At 37.0% G+C, this 22,950-nt stretch overlaps 1 protein-coding gene across 7 annotated transcripts in view; it reads right to left on the reverse strand.

Moving 5' to 3' along the window:
* Positions 1–2,202: 2,202 nt before the first annotated feature.
* The window catches only part of ZMYM5 (zinc finger MYM-type containing 5), a 32,694-nt gene continuing 11,946 nt past the window's right edge, over positions 2,203–22,950 (reverse strand). For 5 of the 7 annotated variants that reach the window (XM_047861331.1, XM_047861303.1, XM_047861321.1 and 2 more), the window contains exons 5-8: positions 11,943–12,228; positions 11,239–11,395; positions 10,088–10,300; positions 2,203–3,634 (exon numbers count right to left, since the gene is read on the reverse strand). In XM_047861331.1, coding sequence (XP_047717287.1) covers positions 2,882–3,634; positions 10,088–10,300; positions 11,239–11,395; positions 11,943–12,228 — 1,409 coding nt within the window. In that variant the 3' untranslated portion in view covers positions 2,203–2,881. Of the gene's footprint in view, positions 3,635–10,087; positions 10,301–11,238; positions 11,396–11,942; positions 12,229–22,950 lie in introns of those variants that run through there. The other 2 variants (XM_047861346.1, XM_047861355.1) reach the window with 2 other exon arrangements.

Consider the following 22,950-nt stretch of genomic DNA (forward strand, 5'->3'; position numbering starts at 1 on the left):
TTCAGCACTGAGATGGGGCAGGGATGAGTCTAGGAATCACAGGAAGAAAATGGCAAAATGTAAGAATTTTAAAGACAGAAAATCTGAAAAAATTTACAAAAATATTTTCACTTGCCTTCTGTGAAATGAGAAAACCAATAGATTGCCATTTCTTTTCTTTTTTTTTTTTAAGTTTACTTATTTTGAAAGAGACAGAGACAGCACAAGTAGGGAAAGGCAGATAGAGAGGGGGAGGAGGAAATCCTAAGCAAACTCATGAACTGGGAGTTCATAACCTGAGCTGAAACCCAGAGTCAGACGCTTCACCAACTGAGCCACCCAAGTGCCCCTGCCACTTCTTATGGACTGTTATTCTGAATTGTCTTTACTAATTTTTGATATTAAATTAGTGGCAAGAGATAATATTTCCTAATGCCTGTTCTCAATGAAATTAAAAAGATGAAAACAAATGCTGGGTATAGTCCAGATCACTGCTGACAAATTATTCTGTAGGGAAAGTAGGAGATGGTAACAAGACTTGAACTGTTTTCTTCCTTTTATAGTGAGAACATACTCATAAAAAAACAAAACAAAACAAAACTTGGGGCACATGGATGGCTCAGTTGGTTAAGCATCTGGCTTCGGCTCAGGTCATGATCTCATGGTTCTTGAGATCGAGCCCTGTGTCCAGCTCTGCACTGATGGTGCGGAACCCGTTTGGGATTCTCTCTCTCCCCCTGTCTCTCCCTCCCCACCCCCTCTCTCTCAAAATAAATAAATAAACTTAAAAAAACAAAAACTTGATAAGGCGGAAAAAAATCATTCCCCTGCCTGGAGATGTTTGTTTTTATTATGTTCTGAATTTAGTTGATTTTTCCCTCAACATTTTATGAATATTATGAAAAATTTTACACAGCAAAAAGTTGAATGAGAAATTTACAGTAAATATGGAAAAACCCAGCCTCTAATTTTTTTTTTTTTTTTTTAAGATTTTGAAAGAGAGAGAGAGAGAGCTGAAGGGACAGAGAGGGAGAGAGCAGGAATCCCAAGCAGACTCCACACCATCAGTGTGAGTCCCATTACAGGGCTCAAACTCACGAACCATGAGATCATGACCTGAACCGAAATCAAGAGTTGGGACGCTTAACTGACTGAGCCATGCAGGCACCCAAGCATCTACGTCTTTTGAATTTTTTTAATGTTTATTATTATTTTTTTGAGAGAGAGAGAACACATATGCACACATGTGAGCAGAGGAAGGGCAGGGAGAGAGGGAGAAAGAGAATCCCAAGCAGGTTCTGTGCTATTGGCACAGCCTGATGCAGGGCTCCAACTCATGATCACGAAATTACAACTTGAGCCAAAATCAAGAGTCAGACACTCACCAATTAAGCCATCCAGGCTCCCCCAAATTTTTCACATTTAATTCATTACTACATCAAGAGCTTATGGTGCCTCATAGTATGGTGAAAAAATAAATAAGAATACATAAATAAATAAATAAAATAAGAATTTAAAGGACAGGATTTAATTTTGTTTTCTCAATGGATAAATTTGATGTTTTTGCAAATTATCTTAAGTAGCCACTGGTTGATTTAATTAGTTTGCTCAGATACCAGTGATACCAAGCGTCTATCGAATATAACCATATAATGTCATTCAATTAGCAGTAAGTTTTAGTGAAATAATGGGCACATAAACATTTGGAAAGGAACTTCAAATCCTGTGTTATATTCTTTAGAGTATTCTCTTAGGCCTTTAAGAGTAAATTGGATTTTTGGTAACGTCCCAAAGCCTCATTCAGATCCAACTCTGAAAGACTGAAATGGTCGAGTTGTCAAAAAACAAAATGGTTATAATACATTAATGATAATGATTTTTGTGGGTCCTCTAACAATAGTTTTAAGCACTGGCATCAGTGACAGAGTCTCCAAGTACTCCTAGTGTCACTCACCAAAAAGAATACACCTAGTTCTGCTCTAGTCATTGTTCATTTGTCATTCTGTTTCAAAGCTTTGAGACAAAGCCCAGTATATGTTAAGAATTTAATATATGATAAAGCCGGTATCCGAAATCAGATATAAAGGGAGAATTACTAAATATATAGTAATGGGAGCACTGATCATTTGAAAAAGTGGACAGCCTTAATTTTCATTAGTGTGTTTCTCAAATTTCAAGCATGTAGTCTTCAGAAGAAAAAAAAATTGCCACAAAACCTAGAGGTTAACTTAATATATTTTTAATATTTCTTATATTTGTACTAACATAAAAATAGGTATATACTCTTTATTCTTATACTTCTCACATAAGAATAAAATCTAAAATATTTATAAATTAAAGTAAATAAAATGCAAAGTAATCACCTTAATATGAAGTAACAAATAATGCCATTTTGCCCAAATCATAAAACAATGTTTTCCCCAAAAGAAAGAAATTGCAGGTATTTGGTTTAATAGCAAAAAGCTGCAGTTTCAGATTCCATTCTACTCTCAAACTGTTTCTAAATGTTTTTACTTTAATAATAATGAGAATGTTCACACAGTATCTTGTTCAAACTACTACTGATAAATCTAAGCCTTTCTCTCCTTTTTTCAAAGTAATCAGAACAGAAAATTAACCAAACCTGTCAAATGTTAGCCCTCAAATGCCAATTTTAAAAGGTGTGAATTGATAGAATGAAAAAGTAACAATTGCCTTTATTGAAACCCACATTAATTACTATTGAATCCAATTAGCTTTAGAATTTGAAACAGAAACATTCTTTACTATTTGCTATTATACTTATTGCTAATGAACTGTTGAAAGTTATAGGAGCTTCACAACAACAAATGGTACTGTTAGGGTTACAGATCTTTTCTGAATAAATGTATGACCTTGTTATGTCAAAACCACATCAGGTATATTATGTGTACAACAAGAGCACACCATCATTTTTCTCATTCTTATGTAATCCATGTACTGCAGCTTCCACAGTTTTATTTTTTTTCAAATCAGATTTTAATTTTGAATACTTAACACTATTGTTAATGTGCATTTCACTTTCCTCGTGTTTGCTAAGAATATGTGATAAATGCTGCCAATCTTTGCACCCATTCTCATTCTTCAATTGATTTTTTCCTTCCCCAAAGAGTTTGCAATACAAACAAAACACAGAATCTTTTGAAGTTGAATAAAGTAACCAGGATCTAGTGGTTTTATCACCATTTGGAAGAATTCGTGTATAATAAGTTTCTGAAAACTTCCTCCCTGTATTGTCTTTTGGAAAGTTAAAATTTCTTACTTGAGGTGGATCGTTTTCAACAAGAATGTCCCGTTGTTTAATATTTAAAACACGGGGCCATGTACCTGGGTCTGCAGAAAGTACAACCGATATAATGGAGTCTTCTGATTTTTTCTCTTCCAGTTGCTCTTGAAATTTATCAGCTATGGTTATAGAAGGTAAATTCACATCCTGTTTGATCAGTGATGTATCATCTGTCCTACATTCTGCCAACACCTGTAGCTCTGAAGTCTTTTCCTTTTTTTCTGGTATTCCCTCTTTTTTTTCTAAAAGAGTATTCAATGATCCATATAATTTCCTTTCATTTTCTTCTCTAATAGCATTCCTTTTTCTGTTTTCTGATGCTGATAAATTTTTTGATTTTGTTTCCATCATCTGGGAGAAACAGATTACAATTTTATGTTAGAATTGTTAAGATTAATGCATATGCCAATGCTCAATAAGCACATGAAAAGTTGCTCATTTGTCATCAAAGAAATATAAATCAAAACCACCACATCCCACTTCACATCCACTAGGGTGACTATAATAAAAGATATGTGATATAATGGCAAGTGTTGGCAAAGATGTGGAAAAATTGAAACCTTCCTAAGGTGATAGTGCAAATGTAAAATGGTACAGGTACCTTGGAAAACAGCCTGGCAATTTTTGAAAAGTTAAAGAGTTACCATATGACCCACCAACGCCAGAGTGAAAATGGAGGTCTACACATATTTGTACAAAGTGTTCACAGCAATGTTATTATTCATAACGGACAAAACGTAGAAATAATTCAAATGTCCATTACTGATGGATAAACAAGAAATGTGGGAAAGGGTGTCTGGGTAGCTCAAGAGTTAAGCATCCGACTTTGGCTCAGGTCATGATCTTGAGGTTTGTGAGTTTGAGCCCTGCATTGGGCTATGTACTGACAGCTAAGAGCCTGGAGCCTGCTTCGGATTCTGTGTCTCCCCGCTTCTGTCCCTCCCATGCTCATGCTCATGCTCTGTCTCTCAATAATAAATAAACGTTAAAAAAATTTTTTTTTATATGTGGGTATTATCCATACAATTAAATAGTATTTGGCAATAAAAACAAGTTAAGTTATATGCTACAACCTGGATGAAACTTGGACACAGTACGATACGTGAAAGCCAGCCACAAAGTATCATATTGTATGATTCCATTTCATAAAGACATAGAACTGATTTTAGAGTCCATAAAATAAAATTTTAAAAAATCAAAATAACAAAGATGTATATAATGTGAATGCATCCTATTAGCTATAATATTTTTCTACAAAGCACAATTGAACACTGCGTTCAAGTTTAAAAAACTTATAAGAATTTTGTTTTGATTTAATCCTGAAAGCAATATTGGCGGCACTGAAGTAAAAAAAGCAGGAGCAACATAACCAAGTTTGTACTTAGACTGCTCTGATGGTATTATCATTTCTAACTGTACGGAAGGAAGACGAAATGGTACAGAGACAGCCAGGAAACTGTGGTAGTCATTCTGGAAAAGATGATGGTGGCTTCGTCTAGGATTATAGGAATAGAGATAGGATAGAGTTGAGAGATATTTAGGAAGTAGAATCTGGATTATTGGTAACTGAGTGACTCTGGAGGTTAAGGAAGGAGGAGTAAAGAATAGCCCTAAGTTTCTGCCTAGGCTTCTGATTGAATGGTGAGATAAGGATATGGGAAACAGAATGAAAGCAGGTTTGGAGTTTCAGCTTTAGACATGGAATATGAGGTATTTGTGGAACATTAAAATGGAGATTACAGATGGATAGAATAGTCTGAAATTGAAAGATATATCTACACACAAAACAACCTTCAAATAAAAAAAGAGAAAAAATTTCATCTACAGATATATTTTAGAAATCATAAAAATATATTAATTAAAACTATGGGATCAAAGGGGCACCTGAGTGGCTAAGTTGGTTAAGCGTCTCACACTTGGTAAGATCAAGCCCCACTTCTCTCAAAATAAACATAAAAACAAGAAAGATCTTACTTTTCCCATAAAAATGATTTGGTACCAATTGATGGAGGATCTTGACCTCACCTCGTTCCATGGACACAACAAGAGAACAGCTACATCTATACAATGAACTCTGAAAATGACCTAAAGACCGCAGCCAATCACAGAGGTAAGTCCACACTGACGAGATGTGCTTGGGAACCAAATAAATACCTGGTGTAACTAAACACAAACAAGAGGGACAACACAAGCATGGAGAAAAGAGAGGCTCAGACTCCACACTGTGCACTCTTGACACTGAGGATCTGAGTCACTATAACATGTGGCCTTGAAAACCAGCAGGGCTTAACTCCAAAACCTTTAGAAATCAGTGGAGCTTAGCTAAACCACTCTAAGACTAGGCTCCTTTACTTGCACCCCATTTTCTCTCCCTCCTGTCAGCTGGGAAAGGCTCCTCCCAGAGGAGGGGGCTGTGGTGGTCCTTGTGATAGGGCTCGCCAACCCCCCCTCCACTCACTGCACCCTCTTGGGGTGACTGGGTGAGGGTGTGCTTCCATGTCCTGACCCCCTGTATTCCTGCCATGTTGTGTCTGGCTCATCCCTGCCTGAATAAAGTAATGCCTCTGCAGAAGAAAGAAAAGAAGAAAAGAAAAGAAAAGAAAAGAAAAGAAAAGAAAAGAAAAGAAAAGAGAAAAGAAAAGAAAAGAAAAGAAAAGAAAAGAAAAGAAAAGAAAGAAAAGAAAGAAAGAGAAAGAGAAAGAAAGAAAAATTCAGTAGGGCTTAAGCCTTGAGAGCTTCAAAAACCAGTGGGTTTAATGCTGGGATAGCAAGAAGATGATAGGAAATGAAGTCCACCCCTTAAAGGAGTCCATACACTAAATAACTTGACCTGAGACACACCAGAGAAGCAGCGGTTTGAAAAGCATCTGAGGAATACATGAAGATTTACTGACTCCTCTTGGAAACTGTGCCAGAATAATCTGCAGATTACTCTAGGAAAAGTGCTGATGGGTAGCATTCCCCACCGCCCCCAGCCTAGATAACTGGTTGTTTGCAAAAGCTAACGCTAACACTCTCCCTCTAACTTGCTAGCAACGTCTGCCCTGCCCCAGCCAGGACTGGGACCACTCTAAAGTGATTCCTGCCCTAGGGAAGCGGGAGAAATAACACGCCTGCAGTTTCTGCAACTGGGATCCTTACCTGGCTGCACAGGGAGCAAGCCCTGCCCTGCAGCTGTGACAGAAAGGCTAACTGCAAATTGCTAGGCTGAATGCCACCCCACCCACAAATGAGCCCATAACAACTATGACAGGTTTCTCAGCGGCATCAGAAGCAAATCCTGCCCATTGGGCCCACAGGAAACAAAGTAGGTCATTACAGATGGTTGGGCCAAAGGCAATCGCAGCTCTGTCACAACAGGAGGGCACACACAGCCCACACAAGGGACACCTGGAGCACCTGGTTCTGGTGGACAGAAAAGACTGGCCAGAAAAGGGCACCACAGGACCTCTTCTATATAAGGCCACTACTTTCAAGACGAGATGTAGCTGACCTTCGTAACACATAGAAACAAACACAGAAAATTAGACAAAATAAGGAGATAGAAGAACATGGCCCAAGTGAAAGAACAGGACAAAATCACAATTAAAAAGCTAAATAAAATGTAGATAACCAATACGCCTGATGAAGAATTCATGAATGGTCATAAAGATACTCACTAGACTTGAGATAAGAGTGGATGAACTCAGTAAGCACTTCAACAAAGAGATAGAGAATATAAAAAAGAATGGACTCAGAGCTGAAGAATTTAGTAATTGCAATAGAGGGAATCAATAGGAGATGAGAGGAAGTAGAGCAGATCAGTGATCTGGAAGACAAAGTAATGGAAATCATTCAAGCTAAACAGCAAAAAGAGAAAGGAATAATAAAAAATGAAAAAAAAATTAAGGGAATTCTGCAACATTATTAAGGGTAATGACATTTGCAATATAGGGATGCCAGAAAGGGGAGTGGGTGAGCAAAAACTTATTTCAAGAAATAATAGCTGAAAACATCCCTAATCTGGGGGAAGGAAGCACCGAGAGCCCTCAGGTCTAGGAAGCACCAAGAGCCCCTTACAAGATGAATTCAAAAAGGGGCACACCAAGACACATCATAATCGAAATGGCAAAAAGTAATGATAAATACGGAACTTTTAAAACAACAAAACAGTTACATACAAGGGAAACCCCATAATGCTACCGGCTGATTTTTCAGCAGAAACATTGCAGACCAAAAGAGTGACAAGATACATTCAAAGTGCTGAAAGAAGAAATCTATAACCAAGAAGACTTTATGCAGCAAGACTATCATTCAGAATACAAGAAACAGTTCCAGACAAACAAAAGTTAGAGTTCATCACCACTAAACCAGCCTTATAAGAAATGTTAAAGGGAATTCTTTAACTGGAAAAAAAAGGCCATAAATGGAAGAAAATTATGAAAAGAAAAATTTCACATGTAAAAGCAAACATACAGTAAAGGCAATAGGATTAATCACTATGAAGCCAGTATGGAGGTTAAAACACAAAAGTAGTGGGGCGCCTGGGTGGCGCAGTCGGTTAAGCGTCCGACTTCAGCCAGGTCGCGATCTCGCGGTCTGTGAGTTCGAGCCCCGCGTCGGGCTCTGGGCTGATGGCTCAGAGCCTGGAGCCTGTTTCCGACTCTGTGTCTCCCTCTCTCTCTGCCCCTCCCCCGTTCATGCTCTGTCTCTCTCTGTCCCAAAAATAAATAAACGTTGAAAAAAAAAAAAAATTAAAAAAAAAAAAAACACAAAAGTAGGAAATCTATTAGATCTACAAAAATTAATCTAGGAATACACAAAATAAAAGGACATAAAATATGACACAGACATAAAACGTGGAGAAGGTAGTAAAAATGTAGTGCATTCGGAATGTGTTTGAAATAAAGCAACCATCAACTTAACAGACTGCTATACACATAAGATGTCATATATGAACCCAATGGCAACCACAACTCAAAACCATCCATACACAATAAAAAAGAAAGGAATCCAAGCATAACATTAAAGAAATCCATCAAACCACAAGGAAAGAGAGCAAGAGAGGATGTAACAATTGTAAATATCTATGCACCAAACATAGGAGCACCTAAATATTTAAAGCAAATGTTAACAGACATAAAGGAGAAATTGCCAGTAACACAGTAATAGAGGGGACATTAACATCCCACTTGCATCAATGGATATATCATCCAGACTGCAAATCAACATGAAACTGTGGCTTTGAATGACACATTAGACCAGATGGATCAAACAGGTATATATAGAACATTTTATCCCAAACCAGCAGAATACACATTCAAGTGCACATGGAACATTCTCCAGGACAGATCATATGTTAGGCCACAAAATAAGTCTCAGTAAATTTAAGAAGAATCAAATCGTATGAAGCATCTTTCCTGACAACAACAGTATGAAACTACAAGTCAATTATAAGAAAAAAATGGGAAAAAACAGAAACACATGAAGGCTAAACAACATGCTACTAAACAATCAATGGGTCAATGAAGAAATCAGAGGAAATAAAAAAAAAATACATGGAGACAAAATGCCAGTAGTCCAATATCTTTGAGATACAGCAAAAACAGTTCTAAGAGGGAAGTTTACAGCAATACAGGTCTATTTCAAGAAACAAGCCAAATCTAAAACAATTTAACCATATACATAAAAGAGCTAGAGAAAGAACAGTGAGCTGAAAGCTAATAAAATAATAAAGATGAGAGTACAAATAGATTTAAATAAGGATTGGAAAAACAATAGGGGGAAAAAAAAAAAAAACCAATGGGTGGCTCAGTCAGTTGAGCATCTGACTCTTGACTTTGGCTCAGATCATGATGCCAGGGTCATGGAATAAAGCCCTGTGCTGGGCTCCACTCTGAGCATGGAGCCTGCTTGAGATTCATTCTCTCCCTCTCTCTCTCTCTCACACCCCTGGCCCCTCTACCCCCTTGTACGTGCTCTCTCCAAAAAAAACAAAACAAACAAACAAAAAAAGAATAACGAAACCAGGAGCTGGTTCTATGAAAGATAAACAGAATTGATAAAGCATTAGCTACTCATTAAAAAAAAAAAACCTCAAATAAAATCAGAAATGGGAAGAAATAATGACACTACAGTAATACAAAAGATTATAAGGAGATACAATAATAAAAAATTAAATGCTGACAAATGGACAACATAAAAGATACGGGTAAATTCCAGAAACATATATAATCTTCCAAAACTGAATCAGGAAGAAATAGAAAATTTGAACAGACTGATAATAACTAGTACTGAAATTGAATCAATAATCAAACTCTCAACAAAAGTCTAGGACTCACTTCACAGGTGAATTCCATCAAGCATTTATGTTAATACCTATTCTTTTCAAGCTATTCTAAACCACAGAAGAGGAAGGAAGACTAGCTTGGAACAATCAATTGATTTCAATACTCGTTTGAGATGCGACAGCTCAGTGACTGACAAAAATGGAACTAAATGAGATTCTAAGATAAATCTGGTTAATGTAAGCTAACAGGGAAAAGCTATTGTATACTTAATCATTTAAAATGCATTGAAAAGGGGCGCCTGGGTGGCGCAGTCGGTTAAGCGTCCGACTTCAGCTCAGGTCACGATCTCGCAGTCCGTGAGTTCGAGCCCCGCGTCGGGCTCTGGGCTGAAGGCTCAGAGCCTGGAGCCTGTTTCCGACTCTGTGTCTCCCTCTCTCTCTGCCCCTCCCCCGTTCATGCTCTGTCTCTCTCTGTCCCAAAAATAAATAAACGTTGAAAAAAAAAATTTTAAATAAAATGCATTGAAAATAATTACCTGTTTATATTCATTAACACAACTTTGGCAGCAAAATCTTGTCTGCTGACCTTCAATCATCAGGACATGGTTTCCAGCACTTTTACTAGGCAAGTACTCTCCACACTGTTCACAGCAATTCATTATTAGACCATTGGCTAACCTGTACTTATTAAAGCACTGGTTACTGCACAGTTTATGTACTACATTATTAACGCTGACTTCATGACGAATCTAAAAGAAAAGGCAGAATTTATTAAATAAATGAGCCAGATTAGCACAGTAAGCAAGGAGATAACTAGTTTCTTCAAAAGAAACAATCTCTAATAATTTCTCAGTGGAAGAAATATTCAGGGAAAAGAGTAAAAATTACATTTTGTTATTCTTTCATTTTTATCTTTGATCTTACAATAAAGTAAGATTCATGGAACAAAAAGCTGTAAGGTCAGTAATAACTTCCCCAGAGACACTTAAAAACTAGAGGAAACAAACTGTTTAGAAGATTTTGATACGACCTAATTAAAAGAAATGGATTGGTAATTTTTGTTATTATAAACTTCACTGCCCTAGAAAATTCATGGAAGGTGCTAAAAGAATCAGTATTACTATATTCAGGATGGTGTCTGTATATGCATAAATAAGATGGTTCTCGCTTTGCTCAGCTCTGTGGTAACTGAGATAAAATCATGCCCTCAATTTGCATGGCTCCAAGGAACATCAAATTCAGTTGCCAAGGCGTTTGTTACGTAAAGACTGCCTGTATGCATGTTTCTTCTTTAGGCAACTGGAAAGATGGCAATACCACTTAAGAAACGTGAAGTTTTCAACACACTTACACTCCACTCGTTCTACATATTCTTGTAGCAGGATTGGTTGCTTCCTTCGTGTCCTGAAACTACACTTTATTATTTAGAGTGGCTAGTAAGAACAAAATTCACCATTACTTTGTTTAGGAGTATATCCACTTCCATGGAAATAGCTGTGTACTTTCCATAGCATGCAAATGGGATATTTGTTCACAAAACAGTTCTAACATATCCTCATCCTTTCCTTTAACTTCATTATGTAGATCCAGGACGTGCGTATTATGTAGGTGGCAGAACATATAATAACACTTAAAATTATCCTTGTTAACCTACATAGTAGCTTAAATACGATATAAAAATCCAGACCTCTGTTAGTTTACTACAGATTATACATCTTGATTTATTAACTCTTTTTCTAAGATTCTGGTTGTCTTCACAGGGAGGCAAAGATGTACGACAAAATTCTTGGGAGGATTCTTTTGACTCAACTTGAACAGTAGTAGCTTTTTTTGTAGGTGCATCTCTGAAACACAAGGGACAGATGAAACTTAAGAATATTACATTTTAATAAAAGTCAAATATATGAACAAGAAATGACATTTTTCATTTTCTCATGATTTAATCCTAGGAATCAACTGTAATTTTTGGATCTAGCAAAACCCACCTTTGGTTTCACTGTCAAGAGTTCCTAAATAGTACAGCAAGAAATGATTTGGAGGTAAAAACATTTTCTGGCACAAGAACCTTCTCACAGGTTATTATGATTTTTGAAGGACTCAAAAAAGGTGGTAGCAACTTGGTAGAACGAAGGTAAAAGATGGGAAGGAGCAAGGCAAAGTCAGTGGCAGAGAGAGGGTCAATTTTTACATTTTCCTTTCCTGCCAAGAGTAAGGACAGCACAAATGAACTCACAGCTCTGACACACTCTAGGATAACTCAAGCTCAATAAACTTGAAGATATCTCTGCAACAACTGTATCCATGAATCTATACAGCTCTCAGTTACATTCAACCCACATCTATACTGCCAGTATTCAATTATATGGAGCCAGGTTGAAAAGTACAGCTTACTTTTTACATATTACATTGCGTTTCTTTGGAGTGCGCTTATGAGAGAAGGAAGAAAGGCAGGTGGTAGAACAAAAGAGGTGAGCTGATCCTTTTCGTTGATAAGCTGTCTGTCCCTTCTGTAAAGGTTTTTTGCAGTGTGCACAAGTGATTTTAGCTGGTTTAGTAAGTTGCTGTTGGACTGAAGACTGGAAAATCTGCTTAGGAAGGGAGGCCACTGGTGATAAAGAATCCACCCCTGGCTGTTTCTGATTACGGGGAAATGATGCTGACTGGGAGATCCAAGAATCTTAAAAATAAAACATACAAGAAAAAGTCATGGAACAATTCAAAATTCACATCAGAAAAATATTTTAAAATTTTCATTTTTGAAGTTTAACAGAATAGTGAGGCAGCCCTATAAGCAAATGGTCAGAGCCAGCCAACCCTGTGGCACAATCCCAGGGGAACTATCCACTTTGAATTTTTTTCATTTCATTTTATTTAATTTACATTCAAGTTAGTTAGCATATAGTGCAATAATGACTTCAGGAGTAGATACCAGTGATTCATCACCTATGTATAACACCCGGTGCTCATATCAACAAGTGCCTTCCTTAATGCCCCTTACCCATTTAGCCTGTCCCCCCTCCCGGAGGCAACCCCTCCAGCAACCCTCAGTTTGCTCTCTGTAGTTAAAAGTCTCTTATGTTTTGTTCCCTTCCTTGTTTTTATATTATTTTTGCTTCCCTTACCTTATGTTAAGCTGTTTTGTATCTTAAATTCTTCATATGAGTGAAGTAATAATGAGATTTGTCTTTCCCTAATTTCACTTACAATAATACCCTCTATTCCATCCACATAGTTGCAAATGGCAAGATTTCATTCTTTTTGATTGCTGGGTAATACTCCATTGTATATATACCACATCTTCTTTATCCATTCATCCATCGATGGACATTTGGGCTCTTTCCATACTGTGGCTATTGTCGATAGCGCTGCTATAAACATTGGGGTGCATGTGCCCCTTTGAAACAGCACACCTGTATCCCTTGGATAAATACCTAGTAGTATAATTGCTGGGTCATAGGGTAGTTCTGTTTTTAATTTTTTGAGGAACCTCCATACTGTTTTCCAGACAGGCTGCACCAGTTTGCATTCCCATCAGCAGTGCAAAAGAGGTCCTCTTTCTATGCATCCTCACCAACATCTGCTGTTGTCTGAGTTGTTACTGTTAGCCATTCTGACAGGTATGAGGTGGTATCTCATTGTGGTATTAATTTGTATTTCCCTGATGATGAGTGATGTTCAGCATCTTTTCATGTGTCTGTTAGCCATCTGAATGTCTTCTTTGGAGACGTGTCTATTCATGTTTTTGTCCATTTCTTCATTGGATTATTTGCTTTTTGGATGTTGAGTTTGGTAAGTTCTTTATAAATTTTGGATACTAACCCTTTATCTGATATGTCATTTGCAAATATCTTCTCCCATTCTGTTGGCTGCCTTTTAGTTTTGCTAATTGTTTCATTCGCTGTGCAGAAGCTTTTTATTTTGATTAGGTCCCAATAGTTCATGTTTGCTTTTGTTTCCCTTGCCTCCGGAGACGTGTTGAGCAAGAAGTTACTGCAGCCAAGGTCAAAGAGGTTTTTGCCTGCTTTCTCCTCTAGGATTTTGATGGCTTCCTGTCTTACGTTTAGGTCTTTCATCCATTTTGAATATGTTTGTATATGGTGTAAGAAAGTGGTCTGGGCTCATTTTTCTGCATGTCGCTGTCCAGTTTTCCCAGCACCACTGGCTGAAGACACTATCTTTATTCCATTGGACATTCTTTCCTGCTTTGTCAAAGATTAGTTGCCCATACGTTTGTGGACCCATTTCTGGGTTCTCTATTCTGTTTCATTGATCTGAGTATCTGTTTTTGTGCCATTTGTTTATTTTAGAGAGAGAGTAAGCAGGGGAAGGCCAGAGAGGGGGACACAGAATCCAAAGCAGGCTCTAGGCTCCGAGCTATCAGCACAGAGCCTGATGCAGGGCTCGAACTCACAAGCTGTGAGATCATGACCTGAGCCGAAGTCAGAACCTTAACCAACTGAGCCATCCAGATGCCCCTATCCACTTTGTATTTGAACGATACTCTATTGTGCCCAAACTGTAAATGGTGGCCCTTGAATCGTGCAATGCGGTAGTTATCAATTCTTAAGGACCCTAGGTTCAAAATGCATTTCCTGACTTACTAGATGGTGCAAGTACGTTAAATTGTGTTTTGGTTGGGGCGCCTGGGTGGCTCAGTCGGTTAAGCGTCTGACTTCGGCTCAGGTCATGATCTCACATTTCGTGAGTTCGAGCCCCGCGTCGGGCTCTCTGCTGACAGCTCAGAGCCTGGAGCCTGCTTCACATTCTGTGTCTCCCTCTCTCTCTGCCCCTTCCCTGCTCATGCTGTGTCTCTCTCTGTCTCAAAAATAAATAAACATTAAAAAAAAAAAAATTGTGTTTTGGTTTTCTCAACTACAAACTGGAAATGATATCTTACTCATCAGAGTGTTATGAAGACTAAATGAGATAATGCATATAGTAAAGCAGTATGTTTGGTACACAGGGCATTTGCAAAAAAAATATTTAGCCACTTTTTTGTCTCAAAGAGGAAAGTATTAATATATTACAAAATAAAGCAAATATGCAAATCAGAGAAGTACAGAATCTGGTATGTGATGTCCATTTTCATAACCACTTCCTCCCTAATACGAAAAATATAAAGCATAGAAAAGAAAAAATTTTACAGTGACCACTCATATGCCCACCAAGTCTATTCTCTCCTCTTTTACTATTTTTGCTTTATCAACATCTATTCATCCCTCTAAACAATGTGTTTTGTGTATTTCAAGCAAATGCAGAACATCATTATACTCCCCTCTAAAATACTTCTTATTCATTTTATTTTAGAGAGCGAGAGCAAAAGCAGAAGAGAGGGACAGAGGGTGGGGAGCAGGGAGAGAGAGACAGAATCTTAAGCAGGCTTCATGCTCAGCACGGAGCCCAATGTGGGGCTCGATTCCACGACCATGAGACCACTGACATAAGCCAAAGTTAAGTCGGATGCTCAGCTGACTGGGCCACCCAGGCACCACTATTTATTTTAAATTTCATTTATTCATTTTAAGTAAGCTCTACACCCAATGTGGGGCTTGAACTCATGATCTCAATATCAACAGCTGCATGCTCTACCAACTGCACCAGCCAGGCACCCTTCCAAAATACTTTTTAAAGCAACTCTTTCTACAGTTTCTTCTCAGCCTTCTAAATATTATTTCATAATCATTAATATAGGTGATGGATTATTCTGCAAAGTCTCAGTTTTCCTAACTTCACACACGGACTCCTCCATCATATATTATTGTTAGCTTCAAAATGGTACAATATTATGTACAGGTAGTAATGTTTCTCAAACTTTAACATTCACGAGATCACCTAAGAATCTTGTTTAAACAGAGACTCTAAGGGTGCCTGGCTGGCTCAGTCAGTAGAGCATACAACTCTTGACCTCGAGGCTGGGAGTTTGGGCCCCACAATAGGTGTAGAGATTACTTAAAAGTCAAATATTTGAAAATATATACATACATACATGCACATAGATTCTAAATCAACAGGTTTAGGGAAGGGCCTGAGGTTCTGCATTTCTTTCTTTTTTTTTAATGTTTATTTTTGAGAGAGAGCGAGCGCGCGCGCGCACATGCAAGCTCAGGGGAGGAGCAGAGAGAGGGAGACAGAAGATCTGAAGTAGGCTCTGTGCGGACAGCAGAGAGCCTGATGCAAGGCTTGAACTCACAAACCGTGAGATTATGACCTGAGTTGAAGTCGGATGCCTAACCGACTGAGCCACCCAGGTGCCCCAGGGTTCTGCCTTTCTAACTAACTCTTGCATGATGATGAAGCTTTGAGGCCCTAGAGTACTGAATTATTCTGTCACCTCTCTTCAAAAATAGCTTTGGTCATTAACAAAAAGTCTATGACCCCCCTCCACCTATCACATCCTCAAAGGCCTTTCAAAGTACTACTAACATTAACAACTATACTTTCAGTTTTAAATTACCCGCCTACTGCTTCTAATTTTCTTTGTCCTATTTCAAGACACCTTTATCTTACAAGCAAAAATAGAATGGAACAAGTAACAAAAGCAACTCTCTCAGACCATAGGATGACATGCTGGCAAACACAGAATATAGTACAATGAACTTTTTTTTTTTAATCACCTAGTACTCAGAAGTTTCATTACTACTCAATTTTCCTACTTCTGAACCATTCCAAAGAAAACAAAAATTACATATTCATCTATATAACAAATATAGGTTGTGTATCATCTTCTTCTGGGATCAAAGTTCCCTGCGTATCATCTAGATACCAAACTAGATTTAATAAATGACAGAAACAAAGGATAGGAACCATTACAAGATTTGTTATTACCATTAATATGGGAGAAATAAGAACCCCAAAGAAAAAATACTGGTTTTTGTAATTTTGGGGAGTTATCCATACTTAAGGGAAGCATATTTATATACAACTACAGAATGTGAGACATCAATGTATGCTCAGGACAGTAATTAGATTCTGAAATTTTTCACTTTAGCTTTGGTGCATAAAGCAAATGCTTCCTTTGTTAATACCACAACTATTTGTTTTCTGGAAATTTCAGTTTCTTATTTCATCAAATTTTTATTTTATTTCATTTTATTTTTGGTATTTGTGTCTACAGGTTAAACTTAACCTCTCAATCAAATTCTTCCATATCCTACCCCAAGTATGTTTTAAGAGAAGGGGCCAAGTAGATTATTTGGTACAAATCCCTCATTATATGCAAGGAAAATTAAGCCCTAGAAGTTACATTACTCATCTAAAAATCTAATACATATTAGACACACTATTGACTTTCAGGTGTTCTTCATTTCTTCCTGCATCTAAACTCTTCTGCCTAAAAAATATTTTAGTATTTCTTTAGTGTTGGTCTGCTAGTGATAAGTTCTTTTGGTGTCTCAGTGGGGTTTGTTTGTTTTTACATGTTAAAGAATAACATGTATGCATAAAGTTTATAAATCTTAAGTGTGGAGCTCAATTAAATTTTTTATAATGAATATACTTGCATGACTACCATCCAGAAGCCTGGTCTTTTCTCACTGAATAATTTCCTGCCTTTCCCACAAGCCATCCGTATTATGACCTCAAAGATTAGTTTTCTCCTTTTTTTTTTGAAATTCACATACATAAAATCATACAGTATGTACTCTTTTGTGCCTGATTACCTTAACTCAACATCTTGTCTGTAAATTTCATTCACACTGAATATACAGTTCATTATTTTGCACTGCTGTTGAAAATTCCATTATGTGGCTAGTACTATTTATCTGCCCTATTTTTTTTAAGTTGTATTTATTTAAGCAATCTCTACACCCGTTGTGGGGTTCAAACTCATGACCCCAAGATCCCAAGCTGCTTGCTCTTCCAACTGATCCAGACAGGCGCCCCATCCATCCTATTGTTGATAGACATTTGGATTGCTTCCAATTTTGACTATGATTTCTATATATGTCTTCTAATAGTTTCTTAATGTATTTATCTTGCTTGGGATTTGGATTTGTAAATGTTCTTTAATTTGTAAGTTAATGCTTTCTCTCCATTTTAGAAAATTCTCAGTTGTACCTCTTCTGTCTTGTTTCTTTCCGGAACATTAAATACATGTCCTCTTCATCAAGTGTCATACATCTTTTACATTCTTTTCTGGATTTCCACCCTTTTGACTTCTCTGATTCAATCTGGATGATTTTCTCAGAGATTTCTTCCAGTTCACTTACAACTCTTCAGCTTTGCCCAGCCTGCAGTTAAAATGATTAGTTCCTTAGAATCTTTGTCTGATAATCCTATTATCTGGATCCCAAAACCTTGCTTCTATTGTCTGTTTTCCTCTTGATTTCTGGCGTATGGCCTTGGATCTTCATGCTGCTGATTGCTTTTCATTCTGTTTGTATGAAAAACTGAAGGGCACCTAGTTGGCTCAGCTGGTTGAGCATCTGACTTTGGCTCTGGTCATGATCTCACAGTTCCTGAGTTTGAGCCCCCACATCAGGCTCACTGCTGTCAGCGCAGAGCCCACTTCAGATCTGTCCCTCACTGACTTGCACTCTCTCAAAAATAAACAAACAAATAAAAAACTGAAAAAAATTTGAGGCTCTGGATTAGGTCAGCATCCCAAACTAAAAGTTGGAAAGGTTGTGTTTGTTGGTTTGGGTTTTTTTTGTTTGTTTTTTAAAAATGTTTTAAAGTTTATTTTGAGATAGACAGAGACCATGCGAGTTGGGGAGAAGTGGGGGGGGGGGGGTGGAGAGACAGACAGAGAGAGAGAGAGAGAGAGAGAGAAACAGAGAGAGGGAACGCCAGCCAGGCTCTGTGCTGCTAGCACCAAGCCTAATACAGGGCTTGAATTCACAAAACAGAGAAATCATGATCTGAGCCCAAACCAAGAGTCAGATGCTTAAGCAATTGAGCCACCCAGGTGCCCCATGTTTGTTTTTTACCAGTATCCCTCTTTGTGGGCCTCTGTGAATCTACTCAAAGTTCCACTTAGATTTTCAGCCTTTCTCTGCAGTTTTTTTTTGGAACTGAACACACACCCACAAGAGAAAAGCAGCCACAAGTAACAGATTACTTCTCAGAGGCTCCTTCTCTTAGATCTTAGAGCCCTCATTTTTCCACTATATTTATATGAGCAGAAATATAATGCCCTAAAATCAGAATAATGGCCAGAAATGTTTATAATGCAATAAAAAATAAAACAGATGCAAGAGCAATTTCTACATTATAGGTATTTTCTGTGATGAGATTTTTGCTGTTTATATAAAGATAGGTGATGAATATATAACTTTCACTGAAATAGAGTCAACACTAAAAGTTAATGTAAGGATTAAATGATTCAAAGGTCCAGTCAATGGACAATAATCTTATTTTTATAAGATGAAATGCAAAATTTTATGTGTACTTTATGCAAAGCCATAATTTTGTATGATGAAATTTGAACCTTATAAGCCCTGGATTTTTATGTAACTCAACTCCAAAAATCTTCATCTTGCTCTTATTTTTTTTCTTTTTCCTTTTTTGGAAATCCTTCAATTTTTAGACGTAGAACGCACAGATAAACTAAAATAAGACACTCTGGAGAAGCTCTAAGTAACAAAAATTATAATAATAATGTAATTGGTGCCATCTTCTTCTAGAAGTCCAGTAGAAATTAGTTTTACTAATGCTAATAGCAAGCAAAAGCAAAAACAAAACCTAGGGCCAATACTAAAATTAGACAACTATTACTATGCTTGCTATATTCAAGTTAAAGAGGGAAAAATAGCAACAATGACAAAAAGACTGTCCTTTTCACAGTTGACTTAACACCTAAGAAAGCTTCAAACATTTACAAATTTTTTAAATTTATTATTTTTTTAAAGTAATCTCTACATCCAACGTGGGGTTTGAACTCACAACCCCTAGGTCAAGAGTTGTACACTCCAACAACTGAGCCATCCAGAAGCCCCAGCTTCAAACATCACTCTTCACTTGACAACTTGGTAAACATTCTTTTTAGAATTCTACACGGTTATTATTTAAAGGATATATAGTTCTGTCACTTTTGTCCCCAAAAACAGAATTTTAGAGAGCTCAGGAACACTGTAAATTCATCCACCCTTCATAAACAATAGAAATTTGTTGTCATATATCATAAACAGTTTAAACATATGTAGTTAAGAACATCTCCATTTAGATGAATGAGTGTCAATTGAGCCATGTAATGTTTTCTTTGTTGTATTTTAAAATCACTGATACTTTAAATGATAAAAAAATATAAAAATGTAAAATACACTTTGAATTAGTGAGATAAAGGGATGACAAGCCAAGAGTAATCAAAACCACTTCCAAATAACATTTGCAAGTCTCAATTATAGCCACAATTTCAGTGGAATGATGGTATAGCATCTAACTACAGGATGCTTTTTATATTATCAGTCTATGCTATGCTTTTAAGTTGAAAAGCATCTTACTTATCCACATTTACCAATAAATACACAACTTAAACTTATTCAGAAGGTGAAAAATGGCCAAGGTTGAAACATAAAAAAATACATGGCAAGGTTTCTGGTTTTAACTGCACTTAAGAGCTTATATATACATAAGATGGAATTCATGCTTACACAAATAGCTATTTAAAATTTAATAAATAATTCTAAAATAAAATGTAAGTAAAAGAAATACACAGATCCAAAAGGATGATTTTCAATGGACATTATTTCAAGCCTTCAACATCTTCAATTGTTTCATCAAAGAGATCACAAGTTTTCATGATATGATTTCTCAGGTTTAATTCTTATTCAATAAACAAAAGATGTACATAATAATAAATAGATGCAAACATAAATTCATAAAAAGTATGCAAATATATTTTTTAAAATTCAATGATGTGTAAATTAAGATGACACCACCTTTTAATGATCAGTTCAGCAAACATTAACACTCCTACCCCCAAGCTTACAATATGGAGAAAAAATTTATGCTCTAAGGAAAGTAATACCATTTTTTGGTGGGGGCAATTTTGCATTAACCATCAAACCTTTAAAAATACATTGATGAGGAGGCACCTGGGTGGTTCAGTCAGTTAATCCTCTGACACTTGACTTCAGCTCAGGTGATAATCTGAGGTTGTGGGCTCCACGCTGCGAAAGGAGCCTGCTTAAGATTCTCTCTCCCACTTTGGCCCCTCCCCCATACATGTGCTCTCTTTCTCTCTCAAAAAAAACCAACTAAAATTATTAAACTAAATGAAAAATAAAAATATGTTGACACTTTGACTTAACAATTCCACCTACAGAAACTTTTCTAAAGAAGTGTGTCAACTTACAGAGATATTCATGAAAAACCTGTTTACAATTGCAAAGACTAGAAACAACTTCAAATAACAAATGATTATATAAACATAAAAAAGATCATTATATCTGACAAGAACTAATAATGATGAAATGTCAAATGCCCCCCTACCCTAACCCCAGGTCAAGAACAAAGCAAGGCTCTATACTCTCACCATTTCTATTCAACACTGTATTAGAAAAAGAAATAATAGGGGATCTGTGAGGCCAAGCTATTTCCATAATAATACTAAGATTATTTGCATTTTTCACTGTTGGCATTTACAATAATGGTAACAAAAGCAGCGATGGGTATAACTGCTGGCAGTGGAACTGAACTGTATTTCTTCACTACCATATATCTGAGAAAAGAAAAAGTATCACCTTCACTTATTTATGGTTGTTATTCCAACACCAAATGGTCAATACAATTCTAATACTAACCAGGAGTTAGCATCAGACCCCAAAGGTTTAAATGGCATAGCCCCCAACAAGATTGCCAGTCATTTCAGATGCCACCCATACTTCTGCCCAACTGGCTATAAATCAAGGAGGTTCCTGATTTAGTTATCCTCTCGGCTTTGATAATTTGCTAGAATGACTCATAGAACTCAGAGGAGCTCTATACTTACAATCACAGTTTTTTTTCCCCCAAGTTTTATTTATTTTTGAGAAAGAGAGAGAGAGAGAGAGAGAGAGAGAGAGAGAGGGAGAGAGAGAGAATCCCAGGCAGGCTCTGTGCTGTCAGCGTAGAGCCCAATGCAGGGCTCGAACCCACAAACAGTGAGATCATGACCTAGGCTGAAATCCAGAGTCAGAGGCTTAACGGATTAAGCCACCCAGGTGCCCCACATCACAGTTTTAATATAAAGGATACAAATCAGGACCAATCAAATGAGATAAAGAAGGGTAAAGTTTGGAAGGTCCCAAATGCAGAGCTTCTGTGCCTACTCTCTCTGGAATCAGGTGTGTTACCTACCTGGCACATTGATAAGCTCAACAACCAGGAAGCTGCATTGAGTTTCAGTGTCTAGCTTTTACTGGTGTTTCATTGCATAGGTATGACTGACAGACTTATTCACTGCATATGACTGAACTCAATCTCTAGCCTTCCTCTCCTCCCTCGAGGCTGGACTGGCTAAAACCTCCAACACTCTAATCACATGATGGGTCTTTCTGATGACCCTCTCTCAGCCTTCCTCTGATCAAAGTCTTAGCCCAAACAAATTCAGATGTGATCCAAAGGGCTCGTAAATAGAAAAGACAATCCCAATACTTGGGAAATTCCAAGGACTTAGTCTCTGTCCTAAGACCTAAGGACAAAGGCCAGTGTTATTATTTATTAAACAGATGTCCACGATGAAATAATAAAAATTGGTATCGATTTTACTAGATTTCAGCCTTTGACTACATCTTAATATTCTGTGTAATGAACAGGGAAGCATGCCTAAAACACTTCTGTTTCATACCAAAATACAATGGTTGTCTGAAGGCAAAGAGGAAAAGCACTTATAAAATAGTTACACTGCAAGCTAAACTAGGCTTTTTTCACGAAATACCATTTTTACTTAAAAGAATAACTAACAAACTGATTACTGACATTTTCTTGAAAACAAATCAAGAAAAATTCACTTCAAGAAAAATGACAGTATTTGTTGCTAAGAGAAAAGTTGAGCTTTCAAGTGAAAATCAACATCTTTGAAAACCTGTATCCACCACTGTCACCTTGACAGCTTTCTAAAGTGTCAACATTTAAGATAACACATCAACATCTAGAAGTTCAATGAATGGATATTTTCAAAATATATATATTTTTTATTTGACCAAAGCACAATGTAACCGAATCATACAAAGGTAAAAGATCCATCCACAGATCAATGAATCTTAATGTAATAAGTATGAAAACTTCGTTATATGATTTCAGATTCCACATTGTTAAGAACCTGTAAGAAACTGCCACTTATCAAGTTTTGGGACTGTTACCAAAAAACCCGTAACTATCCATAATTCTCTAAAAAGATCACTAAAACAGTACTCCCTCCTACAACCAAATACCTATGTGAGGCCAGATTTTTTTATACTTCAAACAAAACAAGATATTG

This window comes from Prionailurus viverrinus, chromosome A1, assembly GCF_022837055.1.
Source record: "Prionailurus viverrinus isolate Anna chromosome A1, UM_Priviv_1.0, whole genome shotgun sequence".
Taxonomy (NCBI): Eukaryota; Metazoa; Chordata; class Mammalia; order Carnivora; family Felidae; genus Prionailurus; species Prionailurus viverrinus.